Below are 20,155 nucleotides of genomic sequence, written 5' to 3' on the forward strand. Positions count from 1 at the left end.
CTTTGAAGCTACCATTCTGTTCCGTGTTAGCAGCTGCCTCCATTATTGTTATTTTGACTTCAGGGCCTCTGTGGCTCGCCAGCATCTGCAGCGTCTCCCTTTGCTCAGTCTTCCTTGAGAATGTGAGCAGGCATGTGGCATTGAGAGTCAGTCGGGCCATTCCTGCGCTCATAGCACAGACACAAAGCATGTGGCACTTGACAGGGATGCCAGATGAGGGACGCACGCCACCACGAGCCGCAGCAGCCCCCTTGCCTTTTAAGACACACACTGAGGGGTTCCTGCCCTGAAAGGCGACACCTCGGCCTGCGCCACCGAGGCTCCTTGCGTCTTGTCTTTCCCCCCACTTGCGGACTCTTGTCTGTCCTCGGCTCCTCATTTCCGTCACACTTTCTCTTCCAGGGAGGGTAGCGCGGGGGGCAAGACTGTGTCGTATGTTATTAATACTATTGTTAACGGCACACTCAAGGCTGGCCTTCCTGACTCAGCTCATCATGTTACAGGTATATTGTGCACAGCAGAGAAATGGCCAATCCTGCTTTATATAATGCCATCTATATATATCGCGAGGAATGCCTTGGCCAATTATGGTTCGAAGCCGGCTGATTGTCATGATGGATCTGTCAGCAGACTTAAAGGCTTTCTTCTTGGACTAAAAACAGATGATGTCTTTTGACTGAGGTGATATTCTCCCTGTGAGCATCATTAAAAATGAGTAGACACAAGACAAATGCAAGAGACATTTACTTTACAGGCAGAAGAGATAGGGGTCTCCCAGTGATCGAACAGAACTGTTATTACTACTTTACTGATCGATTCTGACACTATAACTTTTGATAATTGTGCTGCGTGCTGGAATATTAGATGTGTTGGAGCGCCCTCTAGAGGCAGGTACCTGAGAGTACTATTGTTGGATGTTACTTGCAGATTTAAAGTTACTTATTGCAAGTATTAAATGATATGTATTTATTTATATTGGATTTAAATAAGAATTTGCTCTTAATCACTTGTCTGGTTAATCAAAGATCACACTGACTGACTGCATCTTTTTGTAGTACAAACCTCAAATTAAACCAAAATACAGCCTGGCCCTGTTTCAGTCTTGGCTGAGCCTTCTTTAGCACGATGCATAGACATCTGGGACATATAGTCAGAGTGGCTCTTTCTTCATATTCTGTTGATAGCTTTATTCATTTTGGAAAGTTTTAAGATATGTTAAAAGACTGAAATTTACCATAAGTACCTTTGAGCTGTGCAATGGTTTTGAGAACCCTGCAGCTACAGTAAAGTTTTTATGTTTAAGGTAATAATAATAAAACACACACAAAAGTATGGAGAGATTTAGAAATTGTTCTGATTGCTACATAAGAATTTAGTTTTACTTGAACATTAATTACTGATAGATGAATATTTTTTAAATTACTAATTTAAGTGAAGCTTAAACTTTTTTTTTGTATAGAAAAACTCTGTTATCATCATGCACATGTGTTGTCAGGCAGTGGACTGTTTTGCATCTTCTCTTAAAATGTATTAAATCTACAGCAGTGCTGAACAGATGGTGCTGTTCACTGCTAGCAGAGTGGGTTGGTTTTCCCATGGCGCCACCCAGTGGCGGTCCTAGCCTGTTTGGTGCCCTGGGCGAACACGCCCTCTTTTTTCTAAACTGAGCACCTGATGGCTTTGACCTTTTCTTGTCCATCTTCCACTGGTTTTAGTGTTGCACTACGGTATGAACATCCATCCCCCAACCCGAGGATCACCACAACATAACGTAATAGACCTACACCTTAAATCATAGATTGGCTTTGTCTAGACTCTAGGGTTTATTTCTGGGATTTTGCACAACCGAGGAGTCTAATCATGAATACATAATGGGCTTGGATTTACATCATTATGAATGAAATGTGCTCTATTTGGAAGCAGCATGTCTCCCTCCCCTTTCGACAGGTTGCGTGTGAGACTTTAAATCATCAAACTGTAAATTATACATTTTAAATTGTTATTGATCTCTTTACCCCGAGTCCTAAAGTGTATATTTATTTTCTTATTCTTCTTATATTTATTGTTTGTTTACTTGCACTGCTGTAACTGGAGGCTCGCCGTCTCGTCTCTCTATATACTGTACTTATATAGTGGAGATGACAATAAAGTTTACTTTGACTTCAGCAGCAAGTAGGTGCACCGAGGGCTCTCGCGCTCACTTTTCGGTATAGAATTTCGAAAAAACGTCGGTGCAGATTATACGTCTGTATCATAATGTCTGGTGTTTTCGTGTTTGTTTGTTTTATTTTGCGAGTTGATTATTAGATGGTGCTAATAACCAACTGAGGAGGATGTCAGGATCTGAGGAGGAAGTGCGTCAGGAAGGTGAACGCACGCAAAGCTACTGGTCCGGACGGGATTCCCGGCCGCGTCCTCAGGTCATGCGCGGCTCAGCTGGCTGGAGTGTTCACGCACATCTTCAACCTTTCCCTCTCTCTGTCTGTAGTCCCAGCCTGCTTCAAAATGGCCACCATCGTCCCTGTACCCAAATCCTCCACCATCTCCTCATTGAACGACTGGCGACCTGTAGCCCTGACCCCCATCGTGAGCAAATGCTTCGAGAAGCTGATCAGGGACTTCGTTTGCTCTGCACTGCCTGACTCACTGGACCCTCTACAATTTGCATACCGCCACAACAGGTCCACTGATGATGCCATAGCCCTGACACTACACACTGCCCTGTCACACCTGGAGAAGAGAGACACGTATGTGAGAATGCTGTTTGTAGATTACAGCTCAGCATTCAATACCATCGTTCCCTCGAAGCTGGACAGGAAACTGCAGGATCTAGGACTAAGCAGCTCCCTCTGCAGCTGGATCCTTAACTTCCTGTCTGACAGACAGGAAGCTAAGTGGTCAGACTGGGCAGCATCACCTCATCCACACTGGTGCTCCACAGGGGTGTGTACTGAGCCCTGTCCTGTACTGGTAAACGGACTGATTCTTATATAGCGCTTTTCTACTCTCCCGGAGTACTCAAAGCACTCTATACAACATGCCTCATTCACCCCCACTCATACAACTCAAGTGCAACCTAAACTACATTCATACAGATTCATACTCCGATGAACGCATCGGAGGGCAACTCTGGGTTAGTATCTTGCCCAAGGATATTTGGCATGCAGACTGAGGAAGCCAAGGATCGAACCACCAACCTTCCGATCAGTAGCTGATCTGCTCTACCACCTGAGCCACCCCACTCTACTCACTCTACACCTACGACTGCACGGCCATTAGCAACTCCAACATCATTGGGAAGTTTGCGGATGACACTACAGTGGTGGGTCTTATCACCAAAGGTGATGAGATGGCCTACAGGGAGGAGGTCAGCGCCCTGACCCACTGGTGTCGAGACAACCATCTCACCCTCAAAGTCGCAAAGACAAAGGAGCTGATAGTGGACTTCCGGAGGTGCAGAGAAGTACACACCCCCATCACCATCAACGGCGCTGCTGTGGAGAAAGTGAGCAGCTTCCGGTTCCTTGGTGTACATCTGGCTGAGGATCTTACGTGGTCAGTACACACAGTGAAGAAGGCGCAGCAGCTCCTCTTCTTTCTCAGGAGACTGAAAAGATTCTGCAAGCCATTCTTATATTTTGCTTGTTCTTATGTTATTGTATTTTGCACACCTCTGTTGCTTGTGAAGCTCGCACACAAGAATTTCACTCACATGTACTGTACCAGTGTATCTGCACATGTGATGTGACAATAAAAGTGATTTGAAATCCCCCGCCGCCACGCCCTCTCCTCCCTGTGCCGCAAGCAGCAAGCGCAGCTCGCAAACGGAGGGCGCCCTTACTCCCCGCAAATGGCCGCAAGAACACCGATCGGTGCCTATGACATCCCCAGAATGCGCTGGCATGATGTCGGGGCAGCATGAGTACGAGCAACTTTTTTTTGCCGATGCCCGTTATGCCGCCCCCCACTACGATGCCGCCCCAGGCAACCGCCCATGTCGCCCATATCAAAACCCGCTAGTGGCGCCACCTGACTGCAGCGGTGGTAAAATTTACACACACTTGTTATTTGAGCAAAAGTGCAGATAAGAATTACTCTGGCAAGGACTGATTTGACTTCTTTACTCGGCAAAAGTGTAAAACTACAGGCTCTGAAATGTACTCAAAGAATACAAGTAACAGTAGGTCTTGAATGAAGGTGCGCTAGCTTTAAACTTCCAGTTCATCAAATGTCACTGAGCGCTCCTTTTAAAAAGATAAGCGCTCTTCTTCCTCCTGTCATGTCTTTCTTACATCTTTCTCCATCTCTGCGTGAAATTATCTCACAATCATCAAACTCATCTTTTCTCTGGTAAGCAGCTGCAGGACAACTGTATGACAGCCTTTGCTGCTACTGTCTGATCTATTGGACACTGTAAACCCGAATAAGTTACCAGAACTCAAAAAAATTGAGGCAATCGATTGCCTCAATTTTTTTGAGTTGATCAACTCAAAAGTCAAATTTTTCCAGAACATAAAAGTTTGGATTACATGGTACTTGTATCTTTTGAGAACGGTCAACTCAAATATTTGCAGTTAATATGACTTAAAGTTTCAAGTTTACAAATTCAAAGAAATAAGTTCACAGAACTTATAAAAAATAAGTACACAACTACAACATTTTTATGTTAACAAAACTCAAATGTTTATTAGTTTGTGTTGTCATTATTTTAAGTACACGTTAGTCAAATATGTTGACTACTTGATACTTAAAAACATGTGACCCAAAACTTAAAATTTTTGAGGCAATTGATTGCCTCAATTACACTGAGTATCGGTAACTTAATATGCAAAAGTCATAAACATCTGCCATTGAACAGTATCTTGACTGCTCCCTTTTAGCACTATGTTGAAATTAAATACATTTAAAAAAAAAAATTTAAATAAATTAAAAATAATTAACAAAAACATTTATAAATTAAAATAAGTAGACCAAAAATTGTTTAGTCAGGAAAACTGTCAGAGTAATGAAACATAATGCCAAATAATAATATCAAAATGTGCTTTTGGCTCTCTGGCTAATATCTGAATAAGACAACAAGGCAGCAATTTGAGTGAATTACAATGCTATTTGTTTTACATTAACCAGTATCAAACAGTGAAATTTAGGTCATCTTGCGCAGCCCACAATGTTTTGGAAATAGTATTACGAAAAACATTAAAACATACAAAACATTAGTGTTGCTTTGCATTATGTTAATGAGAACAAAGGCACGTTGTATAGTTTGGACCTATTGGCTGAACACCTGTAGAGTAATGCAATAATGTTTTGAGGCATTATTTAGATGAAAGGAGAGAACTTTGAACCAGTCTTTTATAATGCTTCACCCTGCATCCTTCTTTCAGATGAGTTCCTACATAACCAAGTCATTCTTGAGGGTCTGTAACCTGGGTGACAGTTTACCACTTTCTAGACCAAATAAAATCTTTTGAGTAAATTCTAAAGTGTTGGTCAGGCCTTTGGGGTAGCTGAGGTGAAGTGCATAGATCAGTCCAAACATTACCAGGAAGGCTTCACCAAATCTGGGGAGACTGAACACGGCATCACTTTCAATGACGACAGAGATTTTCACAGGTTGGTAGTGAACTGGACTTGTTGTGTCATGGTCACTGATGACAGTGAAGAGGGCCACTTCAACACCATCAAGCTGCAACTCATCAGATTCGTCCTGAATTAATGAAAAAGAGATACTAATCACAATCTAACCCAAGAAATACAACAGACGACATATAATTTCTCATTTTACCAACTCCCACTGAGATCCAATACCTCTTTTACAAGGGAGACCTGAGTCTCACTGTAAGAGGTGAAAAACAGAAGATCCATGTTCTGCACACATAAATCAGCTAATTCACCAGAGAATCAAGTGGTGTGAGATAGACTGAAACTAAGCTAAAGGAAATACACAGGAAAATGTTTTACTAAACATCTTATCACTTTCAACAAAACACCAATTCAGTTCATTCGTAGTGAGGAGACAGAAAAGACCATACATGGAAACCATATGGGTAGACTAAACAAAGGTAAGTCCAAACAGTGCATCAAAATACATGTTTGTACTTTGATGCACTGTTTATATACACAGTAGTATCTGTTAGATACTTAAGGACACTCACAGTGCAGGTTCTGAAAAATCCAGAGACATCCTCACGCAGATAGACAGGAAGGGCGTGGAGAACGGTAGTGCGCTTGGTGTGGATATCATGGATTTCCTATTTCCAGATAAAAACAGAATTGTATATACTGGTGAGTTTACTGAACAACAACAAAAACAACAGTCAAATCAGAACATATGTCCACAAATAACCTGTTCACATCTTTAATACAGTCAGACAAATAGCAAACACAAAGTGGAGTAATAGCAAAATTCAAAAAGCTCATTTAAATCATTGAACCTGTCCAATGTTCCACTGGTTCAACCTATGAAAATGTGTAACAATCTATTATTACCTGTTCATTGTGAATTCTTAGAATTTCAGCCAGGGCATCTGCTGTCTGCTGTTAAAAATTTAGAGAGATTAAAATACTTTGTTTCATACTAGGCGACCGGGCGCCACCTCTAGAACAAGTAGTATCTAACTTTTTAAACAGCCTGCGACCCTCATTACAACAACTTAATGCTAGCTCTGCAAGCGCAAAGTTTCCTTCGGGGAGAGCAGCAAAGCACATAAAAAACACGGACCGACATTTCTGCTATTCTTTTCGACACGCACCCAAAATACAACTAAATATTCGTATTTTAACAATAAACTAATATCAACATTGAAAACTTACTGTAAGTCCAGTGATGCTAGTTGCTGCCGTTAGGTCCAACTTTCTCCAGTCGTCCGTGTTGCCTCTTTGGTGCTGTTCCCGCCCATATACCTTTACTTCTTCTGTGTTTCGTATTAATGCTCATTAGCGCCGCCTTCCGCTTCGGAGGGTGAATCAGAGATTAACTCGGAATAAAAATTGATTCCTGCAGCTGCTCAACACTTACGGAAAAAATTAAAAATATATATGTAGGACACATTGATAAAACAATGAATATTAAATGTCTGTGAAGGTTCTCAGTCATCCAGGTCATCGTAGTCAAAGGAACTTAAAGAAGTCCAGACGCTTTTCTTTGCAAGCTCCTTTGACAATGAATATTAAAATAAATACATTTTGTCTTTCACTAATGCATTTAAGACAATTTGATTTTACTTATTTGGTGAAACACTTTGAGATTTTATTGTATTTTAGCATGTGCTACATAAATTAAGTTTATTATTAAATCCTACTTGAAACAACAAAAATAACAGGACTTTACCATTCTTATATGTCCTAACTTAACTGTGTTACGTTGTGCTTAAGTTATGATTTTAAGTGATGCTTACTTAATATAGAAATAGTTCAATTCAATCAAATATTATTAGTTTCATTTACTCAAAAAGAAGAACATGTTATACGAACTTGACATATTTAAGTTAACAGAACTTTTTAAAGACTTTGAGTATACACTACTTAATCTGTTTAATTACTTTGAACATTCGGGTTTACAGTGGAAACATTGCACGTGAAACTGCATTATTACTCTCTTGTATACCTCATCTGTTTGTATGTTGTACTCACTGATTGATTAATAAAGTTCTTGTTAAAAAAAAAAAAAGCAGTGGGTGCGGACTTTGTCCACCAAAAACGGAGCTGAAGAAGGAGGCTCTTGACTTTTAAGCCATTTTCGTCTTCCTTCGCTTACCTACAATGGAGATACCAGTGTACACGCTGGATTCCTTCACCAATTTGCCGTTCAAGGGAAACCCTGCGGCAATTTGTCCACTTCTGCATGTGAGTAAAACTATTTAGGCCACAGCTTAATGTGTAGTCTGGCGCTATGGCGGCCTGCATCGGTGCTTCGCACAAGTGCAGACCAGAGGCAGAAATTCGTTCTGCAAAACAAGCTCGACAACATGTGTTTTTAAAGGTATTTTAACTCAAACAATCTTTTATCAATCAAACCATGAAAATTAAAGTGGGTTTTTTTTTGTTTGCTTTCCCCTGAAAACTTTCTTATCACACAAGAACAGATACACACAATAAGATACATCAGCCTGCTGCTTCTAATTAACTTATTTAGTTGTTTATTCTTTTTCAGTCAGCAAACTTCGTCTGTTTGCCTGCCAGAAGCTTACAATCATCTGCTTTAGAAAGATGAACTCAAATGGAGGTCAGTCCACTACTGCCACCTGTGGCCAAGTGCTACTACTAGATTAACTTGTGACATATCTGCAGAAGAAGCTGAGTGGCTACACTTAAAATCGACCCACAAACATGTTGAAAGATGCAATGACAGCAATGTGGATTGTCAGGACTAAAACCAATCATTAAGTAAAGACAACAGGGATCATTTGTTTCTGTTTATTTAGCATGCACAACATTTGTAGTCTGGCCTCCATTTGAGACTGCTCCAGCTGCTATGTGATAGTCAGTAGATCTGCTACAAATTGCAGATCATATGCAAGTTTTGGAAATAAATCATGAATATTCCTTGCTTAGCATTAAAAGTAAACACTTCTAGCTCTCCCCCACACTCAAACACAGATGACAAACCAACTGACACACCTGAGTCACTCACTTTCTTAAATCCAATCACTCTCACTGGCTCTGTTTATTACTAATCACTGTGTAACAGCTGTAAATTCACGGTAACTGCCATCTCCTTACAAATGTTTATAGATTAACCACAATTATACAACTCATACAAACTCTCTCCAGCCATGTTGTTGTTTTACCTATACTGGCTGAAAATGTTCATTTACAGAGAAAAGACACAGGCAGACTATGCTTACAGGATGTGATGTTACAACACCAGTGAAATATGAATGTGTCATATATTTGTTCAAGACGTATTTCTTTGTTATGGGAAGAAATATTGAAATCATCATGAACAACGGGAGTGGTGATTTCTATAACTTTGTGTATATAATTGTGCATTTCTTACTGATGTAGGCCACAAATAAATACATAATGCCATTTCATTTATTTTAAAGGTTTATTTGCAAGACATGCAAACAGACAAAATAGAAAGTTCCAAATGTATTGTGCATGAAACGAATTCAAACGTGGCGATAGAGCCAGGTGCAGATGTGTCACAAGTTAATCTGGCTGTAGGCTGTGGCGCTCGGCCACAGGTGGAGCTAGTTGACTCGACTCCATTTGAGTGAACACAAAGTAAACTGCACGCTTTAGTTGTGAAGCGAAAACACTGAAATCGGAGCAATAACACGTACGAGGGGAACGATAACGACGACAAGATTCTCCCGATCGTTTGCTCTTGCTGCCCTGTGAACAGCATCGGCGTGGTGTTAATTGTTTGCCGTTTTCACGATCGCCTCCTGCATGAGAATATCACCAGGTACACTCGCGACATTTTTAAACATTTAGTTGTTCATCATGAGCAACAAGATTGAGGTAACCTCACAAATATCACAGATGAAGTATTTGGTGTTTATTTGCTGTTTTGTTGGTAGCGGCTCCTGAAAAGCAAGTCGACCACACATCTGTTCGACCAACCCCTAAGGTATGGAACGCCAGGACTGCCATAATGAATTAATTAAATACACCATTAAATAATTAATTAAATGTGGCAATAATTAATTAAAATTGGAATTAATTAATTAAATAAATAGTTATGACACATGTAATTAATTAATTATTGACACATTTAATTAATTATTTATGTATTTCACATTTTAATTAATTATTGACACATTTAATTAATTAATTATTGACACATTTAATTAATTATTTATGTATTTCACATTTTAATTAATTATTGACACATTTAATTAATTATTGACACATTTAATTAATTATTTAATGATATATTTATTTATTTCATTTTGGCAGTCCTGACGCCTGGCTCTCATCATGAAATAATTTTATCTGTCAGCCTCACCCATCAAACTCAGGGGGCGGGGTTAACGCTGCCCATGCAGCTTCTCTAACATTTGATTGGTTGCCGTGCAAAGTAAGTCAAAACAGGTCGATCCTAGATAATCGATTGCTTGTGTAGACTTGGGGCAGCCAGGTATCCCAGAATGCAGATCAAATCACAGGCAGCAATGGTGGTGGTGTAGTTTTAAAATACCCCGTTTTTCTGTCACCAGCTACACTTTTAACAGTGTTTTAGCCGCGAATGTCGCGACGTATGTCTGGTCAGGTTGTCAACATAGAACATGTTTGCAAAAGTGCTCAGATGTTTTCAGAGATTTCACTAGCTCTGCTAACAATTAGCATGCAGAGTGCACCGAGGGGGTTACGTTAACCGGTTTGTTTACATATTCCACTCTCCGTGTTCCACATGTTGCATTCGCAGATTCTCATTTTCACCGAACGATCGTCTCTTTCCGCCTGGTCTTGTGTCTCTGTGCTTCTGTAACATAAAGAACGAGCTGACATTTTTCTCACGAAACCAGCGATCAGCTCAACAGACCCTCAGTTTACCTGCATGCATCCTCCTCCTCATCTGTCAGCTGTTTAACACCTGCTGCTAATTCAAGAAACACGCCTAGTTACCTGGTGATAGTCACAGTTTAACTGGGCAGCCGGTGCTCGATATAACGCAATGTCAGCGCATTTTTCTGCACAAGATAAGTAAATATAGTGTTTTCCCCGAGCGCAGAGCTGCTGGAGCTTGTTTCCTTACAGAGCACTTTATAGGCGAACAGCTTCATCAGCGGCTGATGTCCAATCACCGGCACACAGCTTTGAAACCTCAGCTGAGTTTTAGCTCTCAGTGGTTAAACGCTGGACTTCATTCACTCAGGTTCTGTCTGTCGGGTCACGTTTACTTCGCTGTTTTATTTACAACTGAGCAAATCGGTTTGGCTGAGGTTAAAGTTACGTTTCATAACTGCATAGTTTCACAGACGTTTAATGGTTCACTGGCACATGTGTTAGACTGAACTATCATCTAAATATCATCTGTTTTTTAATAGTTATTCAACTGTATTCTAAGCACCAGCTGTCTGTTAGAATGTGATTTTTTCTCTCTCTCTGTTGGCAGAGGTATAAAAATGCGCAGGAAAATCTGACATGCATGGCGAACTTCACCGACGATATTTAGGGAGGAATAAACACACATCAAACATAAATGAACCATTTGCCTGTCTCCATAATTGAGAGCATTTTCTCTTCTTATGTCAACACTCTCTCTCTCTCTTTTTTTTTTTTTTGCTTTTTCGGTCATGTTATGTTTACCTGTCAAAGGCTTGTTACAAACTATGAAACACATCGTGCAGACTTCTGGATGTTAGAAGAAAACTAATACTGCTCATGAATGAGACTAAAGGCAGGAAGGTGTCCTTTAAAACATGTTAATAGGACCTCCCTATTTATATCATAGTTTATGATATAGCACGTGTATTTCAGTAATAGCCTGCTGAGGCCACTATACGTGCTGGCCTCATATCAAATGTGAAGGCAGACTGAGTCTATCTTTGACGTTTTTTATATCTAATCTTCCTTTTCAAACATTTAAACAGCAGCGAGTCTGCAGCTGAGGGAATACAAACTCAAATTGTTGGAACAGGTTTGCTCGTTTCTTGGATTCATTTGGTGATTTATTAAATGTATAATTGTTATTCTAATCTGCTGCTGAGTCTCTTACACTTTTCTTTATGCTGTATATTTTCACGTCTCTGGAATAGTTGGCAGTTAGATAGTCAGCTGTGAAACTCTGTGTTAACTCATGGAGCTGAGGATATCGTGGATATCGTGGATATGCTGACCTCGCTCCGTGGTGTACAGAGCGAGGTCAGCATGATTAATATTCACAATAAAAATATTAGCCGAACATCATGAAGTCTGTATGTGTTTCATAGTGTCGAACAACCTTCGTACAGTTAAAGCCAGCAGTTACTACATGACGGAAACACCAACGTTATCTCTTTTATGTGTTTATACACAGGTCACGCTGATTACTGAACAAAAACCCAAAGATCAGATGTTAAACAGATTTATTTGCTCTCTCTCCTCCTTAAACATGTTTTTAATGTTAGTTATAATTCAGAATTGGCGACTGAAACACGTAGGACACATAAGAACATCAGGAAATAAAACACCGATAAATATAACCTCAGTAAAAGAAGTCAGCGGGGGTTACTACAGCTGTGTACCGGGGCCTGCGCTTTGTCGGTGGGATTGCTTGCGAGGCGAGCGGGTCTATCCCACGCTTTGCCGTGAGACTGGGCAGACATCTCCGAAATCATCGAAGCACTTTTGCAAAGAGGCTGTATCTTGACAAACCGACCAGACACATGAAGATTAAACCACTACATTCTCGGCTAAAAAAATATTAAAACGGTATTTGGTAACACACAAACAGGGTTTTTCAAAGCTCAGTTCTGTTAGCTTCCACATGCCGGTTGTTGTGTGCTAGAAACAATGGCCACCAGGCCAAAGCAATGGTTTTGACTCGATCAGCGTTAACCCCGCCCCCTGAGTTTGATGGGTGAGGCTGACAGATAAAATTATTTCATGATGAGAGCCAGGCGCCAGGACTGCCAAAATTCGAGTTATTTTCTCGAAATTTCGAGTTACTTTTCTCGAAATTTCGAGTTAGCTCTGCCAATCAAAAATATATGTGAATGAGGTCGCTTTCTTGTTACCCGGAAGCATATGGCGCAGAGGAACGCGCACTCAAAAACGGATCCCAACAAATTGGCGCTTTCGCGAGTACGTTTGCTGATAGTAACACCATGTGATTCAGCTAATAACACAGGGACTTCATCATTTGTGAAGCCAGGCTGAAAACACTCAGCAATCTGTGCATTCACGACTGGATGTAATACCGGTAGCTTAGCTGTAGCATTTGTAGCTGAGGGCTTCAGCTTCCGGGTAACAAGGAAATGACGTCATTCATGTAGATTACTGATTGGCAGCGCTAACTCGAAATTTCGAGTTACTTTTCTCAAAATTTTGAGTTAATATGTCGAAATTTCGAGTTAATATGTCGAAATTTCGAGAAAGTAACTCGAAATTTCGAGAAAATAACTCGGAATTTTGAGAAAATAACTCGAAATTTTGAGTTATGGATCCTTTTTTTTTTTTAGTGGCGGAAACGGGCTTCCATAAACCCCAGTTAATCTGGAACCGTGGTCATAGCAGCTCATATCAGTGACACTCATCACAAATATTTATATTTACTCATCAAATCGTGTGTTTCTAACAGGAGCTGAGTGATGACTTGTATTACAAGATAGCAGCAGAGATGAACCTCTCAGAAACTGCTTTCATCACCAGGATTAATCCCTCTGATAGCTTTACTACAGGTATGTCTGTTTTAATTCAGATCACATTTGGGTTGCCAATTCCAAAGCCTCTTAGATTATAATGCTGTAATGGAAAGCTCCCTTTCAAAAGTATACAGTATGGTGTATGATTCACATACTGCTTAAACTTAAAAGTAGTCCCTATAGGTGCAGGATAGAAATTTTTTAATATGGATTAACAAGTTTGTATGACTTTATAGTTATAAGAACCGTAGTATATCGTATTTGCAGAAAATAAAAAAGACTGAAATAAAATAACAAAAACCTGAAAACCTGAATAACATGACAAGTGAAATAAATGAGTCAAGGAAATTGTATGATAGGAAAAAATGGAGTCACTATTAAATAAAGAAGAAGCTGTGAGTAGTGGTGAAGAATTTGCACAGCTGTGAGGCTCTAAGAGAAAATGCCACGTCATTTTGTAATGATGTGAGCTGCAGGAACAGTTAGGAGTGTCTGAATCAAACCAGTGGCTCTGTTAACAAAGTGAGACAACAGACATTTCAGGGTCAAAATACAGTTAATTAGAGAAAAATATCTTTAAATCACCACAAAGTCTATTTCATGGCACTTTGTACCTATTGAGAAATGTCATTCACGAAAGGTTAGCCTTCAGCAAAACTAAACTAGTCCCGTCAGGCAGAATTAAGGACCCACAACCATTAGCAGGAGCTCATTATTTTTCAAGTTTATCTGTTCAATAGCTTATGTTTAGAGAGATCCTATACAGTTAAACACACACAGAGCTGCATTGTACTCACTTTGTGCACAAACTGTCCTCAGCAGTCTGTCGGGTCAAAATGTTACATTGTATGGAGTCCAAAGAACTGTGCAACAAGCTGTCACAGTGAAAAATGCAGTGTGCAGTCGGTCCAAGAGGAATGCAGGTATCATTAACACAAAGACAAAGAAGAAGCAGGAACAGATACAATAAGTTTAACTTCAGACTTAAAAATGTGACTTTTGAAGAAGGTCACCAGAGAACTTCAATCTATACATCTAAAAACCACAAACCAGGCGAGAAATTTGGGTGTAGTGATGGATGCAGACCTAAACTTAGAAAAACACATTAAGACAATAACAAAGTCAGCTTACTATCACCTCAAGAATATATCAAGGATAAAAGATCTGATGTCTCAACAGGACCTGGAAAAACTAGTCCATGCATTCATCTTTAGTAGGCTTGATTACTGTAACAGCATCTTTACAGGTCTACCTAAAAAATCAGTCAGACAACTACAGCTCATTCAGAACTCTGCTGCTCGAGTCCTCACTAAGACCAAAAAAGTGGACCACATCAGTCCAGCTCTGAGGTCCTTACACTGGCTGCCTGTCCGTCAGAGGATAGACTTTAAAGTTCTGATGCTGGCCTATAAAGCTCTGAATGGTTTAGGACCAAAATACATCAATGACCTCCTGACCCAGTATGAACCATCCAGATCCCTCAGGTCATCTGGATCCGGTCTTTTATCAGTTCCCAGAGTCAGAACCAGACACGGAGAAGCTGCATTCAGCTTTTATGCTCCTTATATCTGGAACAAACTCCCAGAAAGCCTCAGATCAGCTGAAACACTCAGTTTATTTAAATCCAGGTTGAAGACTCACCTGTTCTCAGCTGCATTTGAATAAAGCACCAAATCCACACTTTAAGCTTAAATTTCAAAACTTACATTTAACTACTGATTTTATCTACTGTTCTGATTTTATCTGTTTTGATTTTATATACTGTTGTTTGTTTGTTTTTGTTTGTTAATTAGTTAGTTAATTTGCTTGTTTTATTCAATTTTAAATCATGCTTTTTATTTGTTCTTGTTTCTAATGTCTCTGTAAAGCACTTTGAATCACCTTGTTGTTGAATTGTGCTATACAAATAAACTTGCCTTGCCTTGCCTTGCCTTACTCTGAATTATATTTGCTGAGAAAGGAGAAAAAAACTGGTTGAGCCCATATTAGAGGGAATTACAATAGTCCATATGTAATAAGATCAAAGCATGTATGACTTTTTAAAGAGTGCCTGATATTTAAATTAAATAAGTAAAAAGTGAACCCAAACCATGACAGTAACAGTTCAGTATTCTTCTTGTAATTTGCCAAAAATATCATCTGGCATTTGCAGTTCTCTGCTCACACACAGATGTTGTAGAGCCATCTCCCACATTTTTTCCTCATCTCCCACAATTTAATGACTTCCAGCTATGAGCAGCTTCTCTAAGGCTACGTCCACACTAGCCCGGATAGATTTGAAAACGGCATTTTCATCTGAAAACGCTCTGCATCCACACTAGCGTCTTAATTCTTTTTCACAGAGTTGTGCGTCCACATTGAAACGGCCGAAAACGCTTACGTTCCAGTACTGTGCATGCGTAAAACGCAAGAAGATTCGACCTACCTCATTTCTATCTGCCGTTTATTTACTTTCTGGCTCTTTGAAACGTCGCGGCAAAATGTTGAGGAAAAACACCAAGTTTTTTTTAAATGGACTAACAATGAGGTGGAGTTGTTGCTGCGAGTTACACAAAAGTACAACGTTGCAAAAGCGAGTGAGAATTAAAGAATGTAGAAACTGATATTAATCTTTAATAGGGCTGTCAAAATTGAGAGCAAACAAAACAACTGCTGTGTAATGCCCTCCTCGATCTTTGTTTAATTGGTCACATGACTGCATCATATGACTAACATGTGCCATCGTTTTCGAAAGTCTGCGTTTTCAGTCCACACTGCCATGCCAAAGCACCGTCTTCAAATATATGCGTTTTCGAGAGCGTTTTGAGAACGCTGCGTTTTCCTTCGGGGAAAACGCCGTCTCAGTGTGGACGGGAGGCCAATGATGGTTTCTAAATTATAAGGCTTTTTGTCAATCTTTAACCAATAAATCATTAATTGGACCTTGAAGACCTTTGTGGATGTAAGCCAATCACTAACATTATTATCTACACTGCTTAACTCTGTGTATTTGAAACTAATACCAAAACAAAACTGAAAAAAGTCTTAAATGTGTGATTAACAGGATCAAGATTCCGCCTTCGATGGTTTACACCAACTACTGAAGTAGACCTGTGCGGTCATGCCACTCTGGCCTCTGCAGCAGTGCTATTCCAACACATCAGTAAGATGCAACATTTACACATAAAAAGGTTTTTCAAAAAACCAAAAAGTGACATCATGGTGCACTAGAAAAGGCCGCTGGAGCTATTTTAAAAGATGCCTGTAATGCACAATGCAGCTGACTGCAAGAAGGAGCAAAGAGGTGCCAGCATGTAACCATATAATGGATTTTTTCCTTCAGAAAATGTAAATCCCACCCTGGTGTTTGAGACCAAAAGTGGAGATCTTTCCGTCACCCAGAAGGAGGAAGGGTACATCATGGACTTTCCTCTGAATCCCCCCACCAGAGTGGTAAAATAAACTTTTCCTGTTTAGTTACATGAACAATTTAATCAGATCCTGTAATGTAAAAAAACGAGTTCTTGTGTTTTATTAACAGTGTATAAAATGGCTTTCTTTCTGAACTCCCTTTATTTCAGGATCCCAACGACTTCAAAGACACCATCAAGGTCAGAAATCACATTTTTCTGAACAGTTTGAGAAAGTGTAACTACATTCCTGTGTGTGTGTTCAGCTAAGTCTCTGCCTTTACATGTGTGACACAGGCGGCAGTCGGAAACCTCCCGGTTCAGGAAGTTTTATTTTGCTACAACACCAAGAAGCTGCTGATTCGACTGGCTGACAGCTGTGACATGTTGGTTAAAAAACACTTTGCTTGTTGCCAAATTCAAAGGAATCTCAATAGTGGTCCTACTGTTCATGAGATCTTAAACATTTGTTCAGCAACAATCAATTATATTTCTCAGGTGCCCGGCTAGTGGGGCTTATTCATATGTTTAAAGCCCAAACAAATAATCAAGCAACTGGCCTTCTACACCCACTCATCATGTTTTAGTAAATGTATATGTGCTTTTTGTGTATTATCTCCAGCTCTGCGCTTACCGATCTGAAAGTTGACACTGTGGCTCTTGAGAATACTGAGAGAAGTGGAAGATTCTGCGCCGTCATCATCACTATGAAAGGTAATCGGAGCTGTGCGTTTCGTAGAGTTGTAGACTTGCTGGATCGGACCACATGTAGTAATTCCATTAAAATGAAGACGTAACAGTAAAGAATAAACCAGAGGAAACCCAACATGAAGTGTTTAAGTGAGGTGTGGTCCCACCATGTACCATCAGAAAAGCTTCAATGCACCTCTGTTAGAGGGATGAACAGCACTCTGCCAAAAACATTCCCTCATTTGGTATTTTAATGATGATGGTGATGAAGAGCACAGTCTATGATTCCACTCATAATATAGGCCAGGGGTCCCCAATCCCAGTCCACGAGGCCGGTGTCCCTGCAGGGTTTAGATGTGTCCTTGATCCAACACAGCTGATTTAAAGGTTAACTGACCTCCTCAACATGTCTTGAAGTTCTCCAGAGGCCTGGTAATGAACTAATCATGTGTAGGGATGGGTATCGTTTAGGTTTTATCCGATACCGGTGCCAAATCGGTACTTTTGAAACGGTGCCGGTGCTTAAACGATGCTCGAACCGGTGCTTAAAGAATGGAGAACACAAACTTTGTCCAAAAACCTCTCATGTTCAGCTGTTTTTTTTTGTAAAAAGATAACAATGTTAGCCTTTTCTGCAGCTATGTGGCATATATGGTATCACTCTTGGTTGGAAGCAGTGCTTAAACAATGGAAAAAACACAAACTTTGTCCAAAAACCTCTCATGTTTAGCTGTTTTCCACTTTTTCTTTGGTCATTTTAGCCTTTTTGGCCAGGGTGAAGGGAGTATCTGCCATCAAACAAGAAGACAGCCGCATGTAGCTATGATGATGTTTGCTAGTTCACCATACCTGCATTAATGTAATAACGTGGTTAGCCTACTCAACGTAAATTACACACGAACAACATTAAGCTACTCACGCAGAGAAGAACGGCTGCTGCTGCCATCATCATCCGTCATCATTTCTGCTACACTGGCAGGGCTAGGGGCCAGGACTCTATTCTTCGGGTTTTTGGGGGATGTTGCTCCGGGTCCGATAACTGGCAACCCACCCGACGTGCACGGTGTGAGGTCTCGCAGCAAGCTATCAAATACGGCGCATTTCTCGGCTTTTAAAAAAAAACGCTATGCGTCGCCAGGTGTTTCATCGGATTCTTGGTGTTACCTCCTTTGCACAGTATCACAGTATCAGCTTAAAGCACTTGTTGCTGCTGAGTTTGCATCTTTTGCTGTGAAGTACAGCCAGACTTTTGACCGCTTCGCCTTGGACATTTTTAATCTGTAGCTCTGCTCTAACAGAACGTACGTACCTGGCCCCGCCTACTATCCTCGGAAACGTAAAATGATTGGCTAGAAGTGTATCACAGCTCAGGAAAAAAAAGCACCGAAATAAAGCACCGAAATGTGCGCTGCTTTTCGGTCTGGTTACTACCGTTTATGTCAGAACCGGTGCCATCATGGCACCGGACACCGGTACCCATCCCTAATCATGTGATTCAGGTGTGTTGACCCAGGGTGAGATCTAAAACCTGCAGGGACACCGGCCCTTGTGGACTGGGATTGGGGACCCCTGATATAGGCCTTCACTTGGGTTGAGCTCTGGGGAAATGTTTGATCACAGGACAAATGGTGCGCCGATTTCTCCTTTGCCGTCACCATCCTGTGGACTCGTTTGTTGCCCATTTTAATTTGTATAACAACATTCACTGAATGTTTCTGCCAACAAACATTACATATCAAACACTGCTAACATGTGGAAACAGGATCATCTGACTGCCAGCCACGATATGACTTCTACTCGAGAGACTTTTCTCCATGGTTTGGCGTCCCTGAGGATCCTGTCACTGGTAAGATGGTTGCTCTTTACTAGTATGTAATCTATAGACATTATTTCTCAAATAACATAATTCTGACCATGTTTGTGTGTCTAAAAACGTTTACATATAAGCAGCTGGACTAAAGTGATTAAAGAGGATGCATTTACAGGTGTCTTATTACTGAGAGAAAGTGTTAAGCTATTCCTGCTATGCATTCTTTGTTCTGGCAGGCTCTAACCACACAATCCTAGGTAGCTACTGGTCTGAAAAACTAGGAAAGAAGAAAATGCTGGGTAGGTATTTGAACCTTCTCCGCCTTTTACTAATGTGTCATTTATCTGATGATAACAGACGTTGTGTTCCACTTTTATCCATAATTAACCTGCTTATTGTGTCTGTGCAGCTTACCAGTGCTCCAGTCGTGGTGGCGAGCTGGAACTTGAACTGAGGGATGATGGAAGAATCAACATAGCTGGACAGGCCATCACTATTCTGCAGGGAACAATCAAACTGTAGACTGAGACACATCCAAGAAGACGGCGTCTGATGTTCTATCTTAACCATTGTGTCCCTGCAGATAGACACTTTATGGCTCTTGTTTAAAAATTAGATGGCTAAAATAAAAAGAAAAAACGCACTCAAGTCCTGACTGTTCTATCCTGAAATGATTCAGCTAACATAGCTTTGTTACGCTCATTCATTCATAACATTACAGCAAAAAAATTACAACCAAAAGATTTTAAAATGATAAAAACAGAAACACAAGAACACAGCAGGTAAAATCCGAAGAGTCATGATTAGCCTTGTGGTCAGGAGAATTTTTAACATTTGCTACTTAATAATGAATGGGGTTCAATAAAATGAAGTACAGCTGATATGGACTAAACTAAAAAAATGATACTGCAGATTCGTTTTGATCCTAAATAACATGTACATATTCCTGAAATTAAAAGTCATCATGATGA

General features: G+C 40.3%; 2 protein-coding genes across 3 annotated transcripts; one reads left to right on the top strand and one right to left on the bottom strand.

The window, feature by feature from the left end:
* Positions 1-4,488: 4,488 nt before the first annotated feature.
* On the bottom strand, positions 4,489-7,480 carry LOC147329878 (uncharacterized). The gene is made up of 5 exons (XM_086290885.1): positions 7,474-7,480; positions 6,814-6,914; positions 6,490-6,537; positions 6,156-6,251; positions 4,489-5,707 (listed from the first exon to the last, which is right to left on the bottom strand). The coding sequence occupies exons 1-5, from the start codon at positions 7,478-7,480 to the stop codon at positions 5,393-5,395; spliced, it is 567 nt and encodes a 188-aa protein (XP_086147011.1). The 3' UTR covers positions 4,489-5,392.
* A 193-nt stretch (positions 7,481-7,673) lies between these two features.
* LOC147329879 (phenazine biosynthesis-like domain-containing protein) lies at positions 7,674-20,155 on the top strand. 2 transcript variants are annotated; one of them, XM_086291277.1, is made up of 10 exons: positions 7,674-7,845; positions 13,232-13,331; positions 16,339-16,437; positions 16,618-16,727; positions 16,856-16,885; positions 16,982-17,070; positions 17,307-17,398; positions 19,137-19,220; positions 19,421-19,483; positions 19,594-20,155. In XM_086291277.1, exons 1-10 carry the CDS (start codon positions 7,762-7,764, stop codon positions 19,704-19,706), a joined length of 864 nt encoding a protein of 287 aa, XP_086147403.1. In that variant the 5' UTR covers positions 7,674-7,761; the 3' UTR covers positions 19,707-20,155. The 2 variants fall into 2 exon arrangements, with proteins under 2 accessions (XP_086147403.1, XP_086147404.1); XM_086291278.1 differs by lacking the exon at positions 7,674-7,845 and adding an exon at positions 7,875-7,981.

The sequence above is a fragment of the Aulonocara sp. 'chitande type north' Nkhata Bay genome, linkage group LG5 (genome assembly GCF_057382095.1).
Source record: "Aulonocara sp. 'chitande type north' Nkhata Bay isolate Kocher_YH1m ecotype deep benthic linkage group LG5, A_spYH_male_GT1.1, whole genome shotgun sequence".
NCBI classification, from domain to species: domain Eukaryota; kingdom Metazoa; phylum Chordata; class Actinopteri; order Cichliformes; family Cichlidae; genus Aulonocara; species Aulonocara sp. 'chitande type north' Nkhata Bay.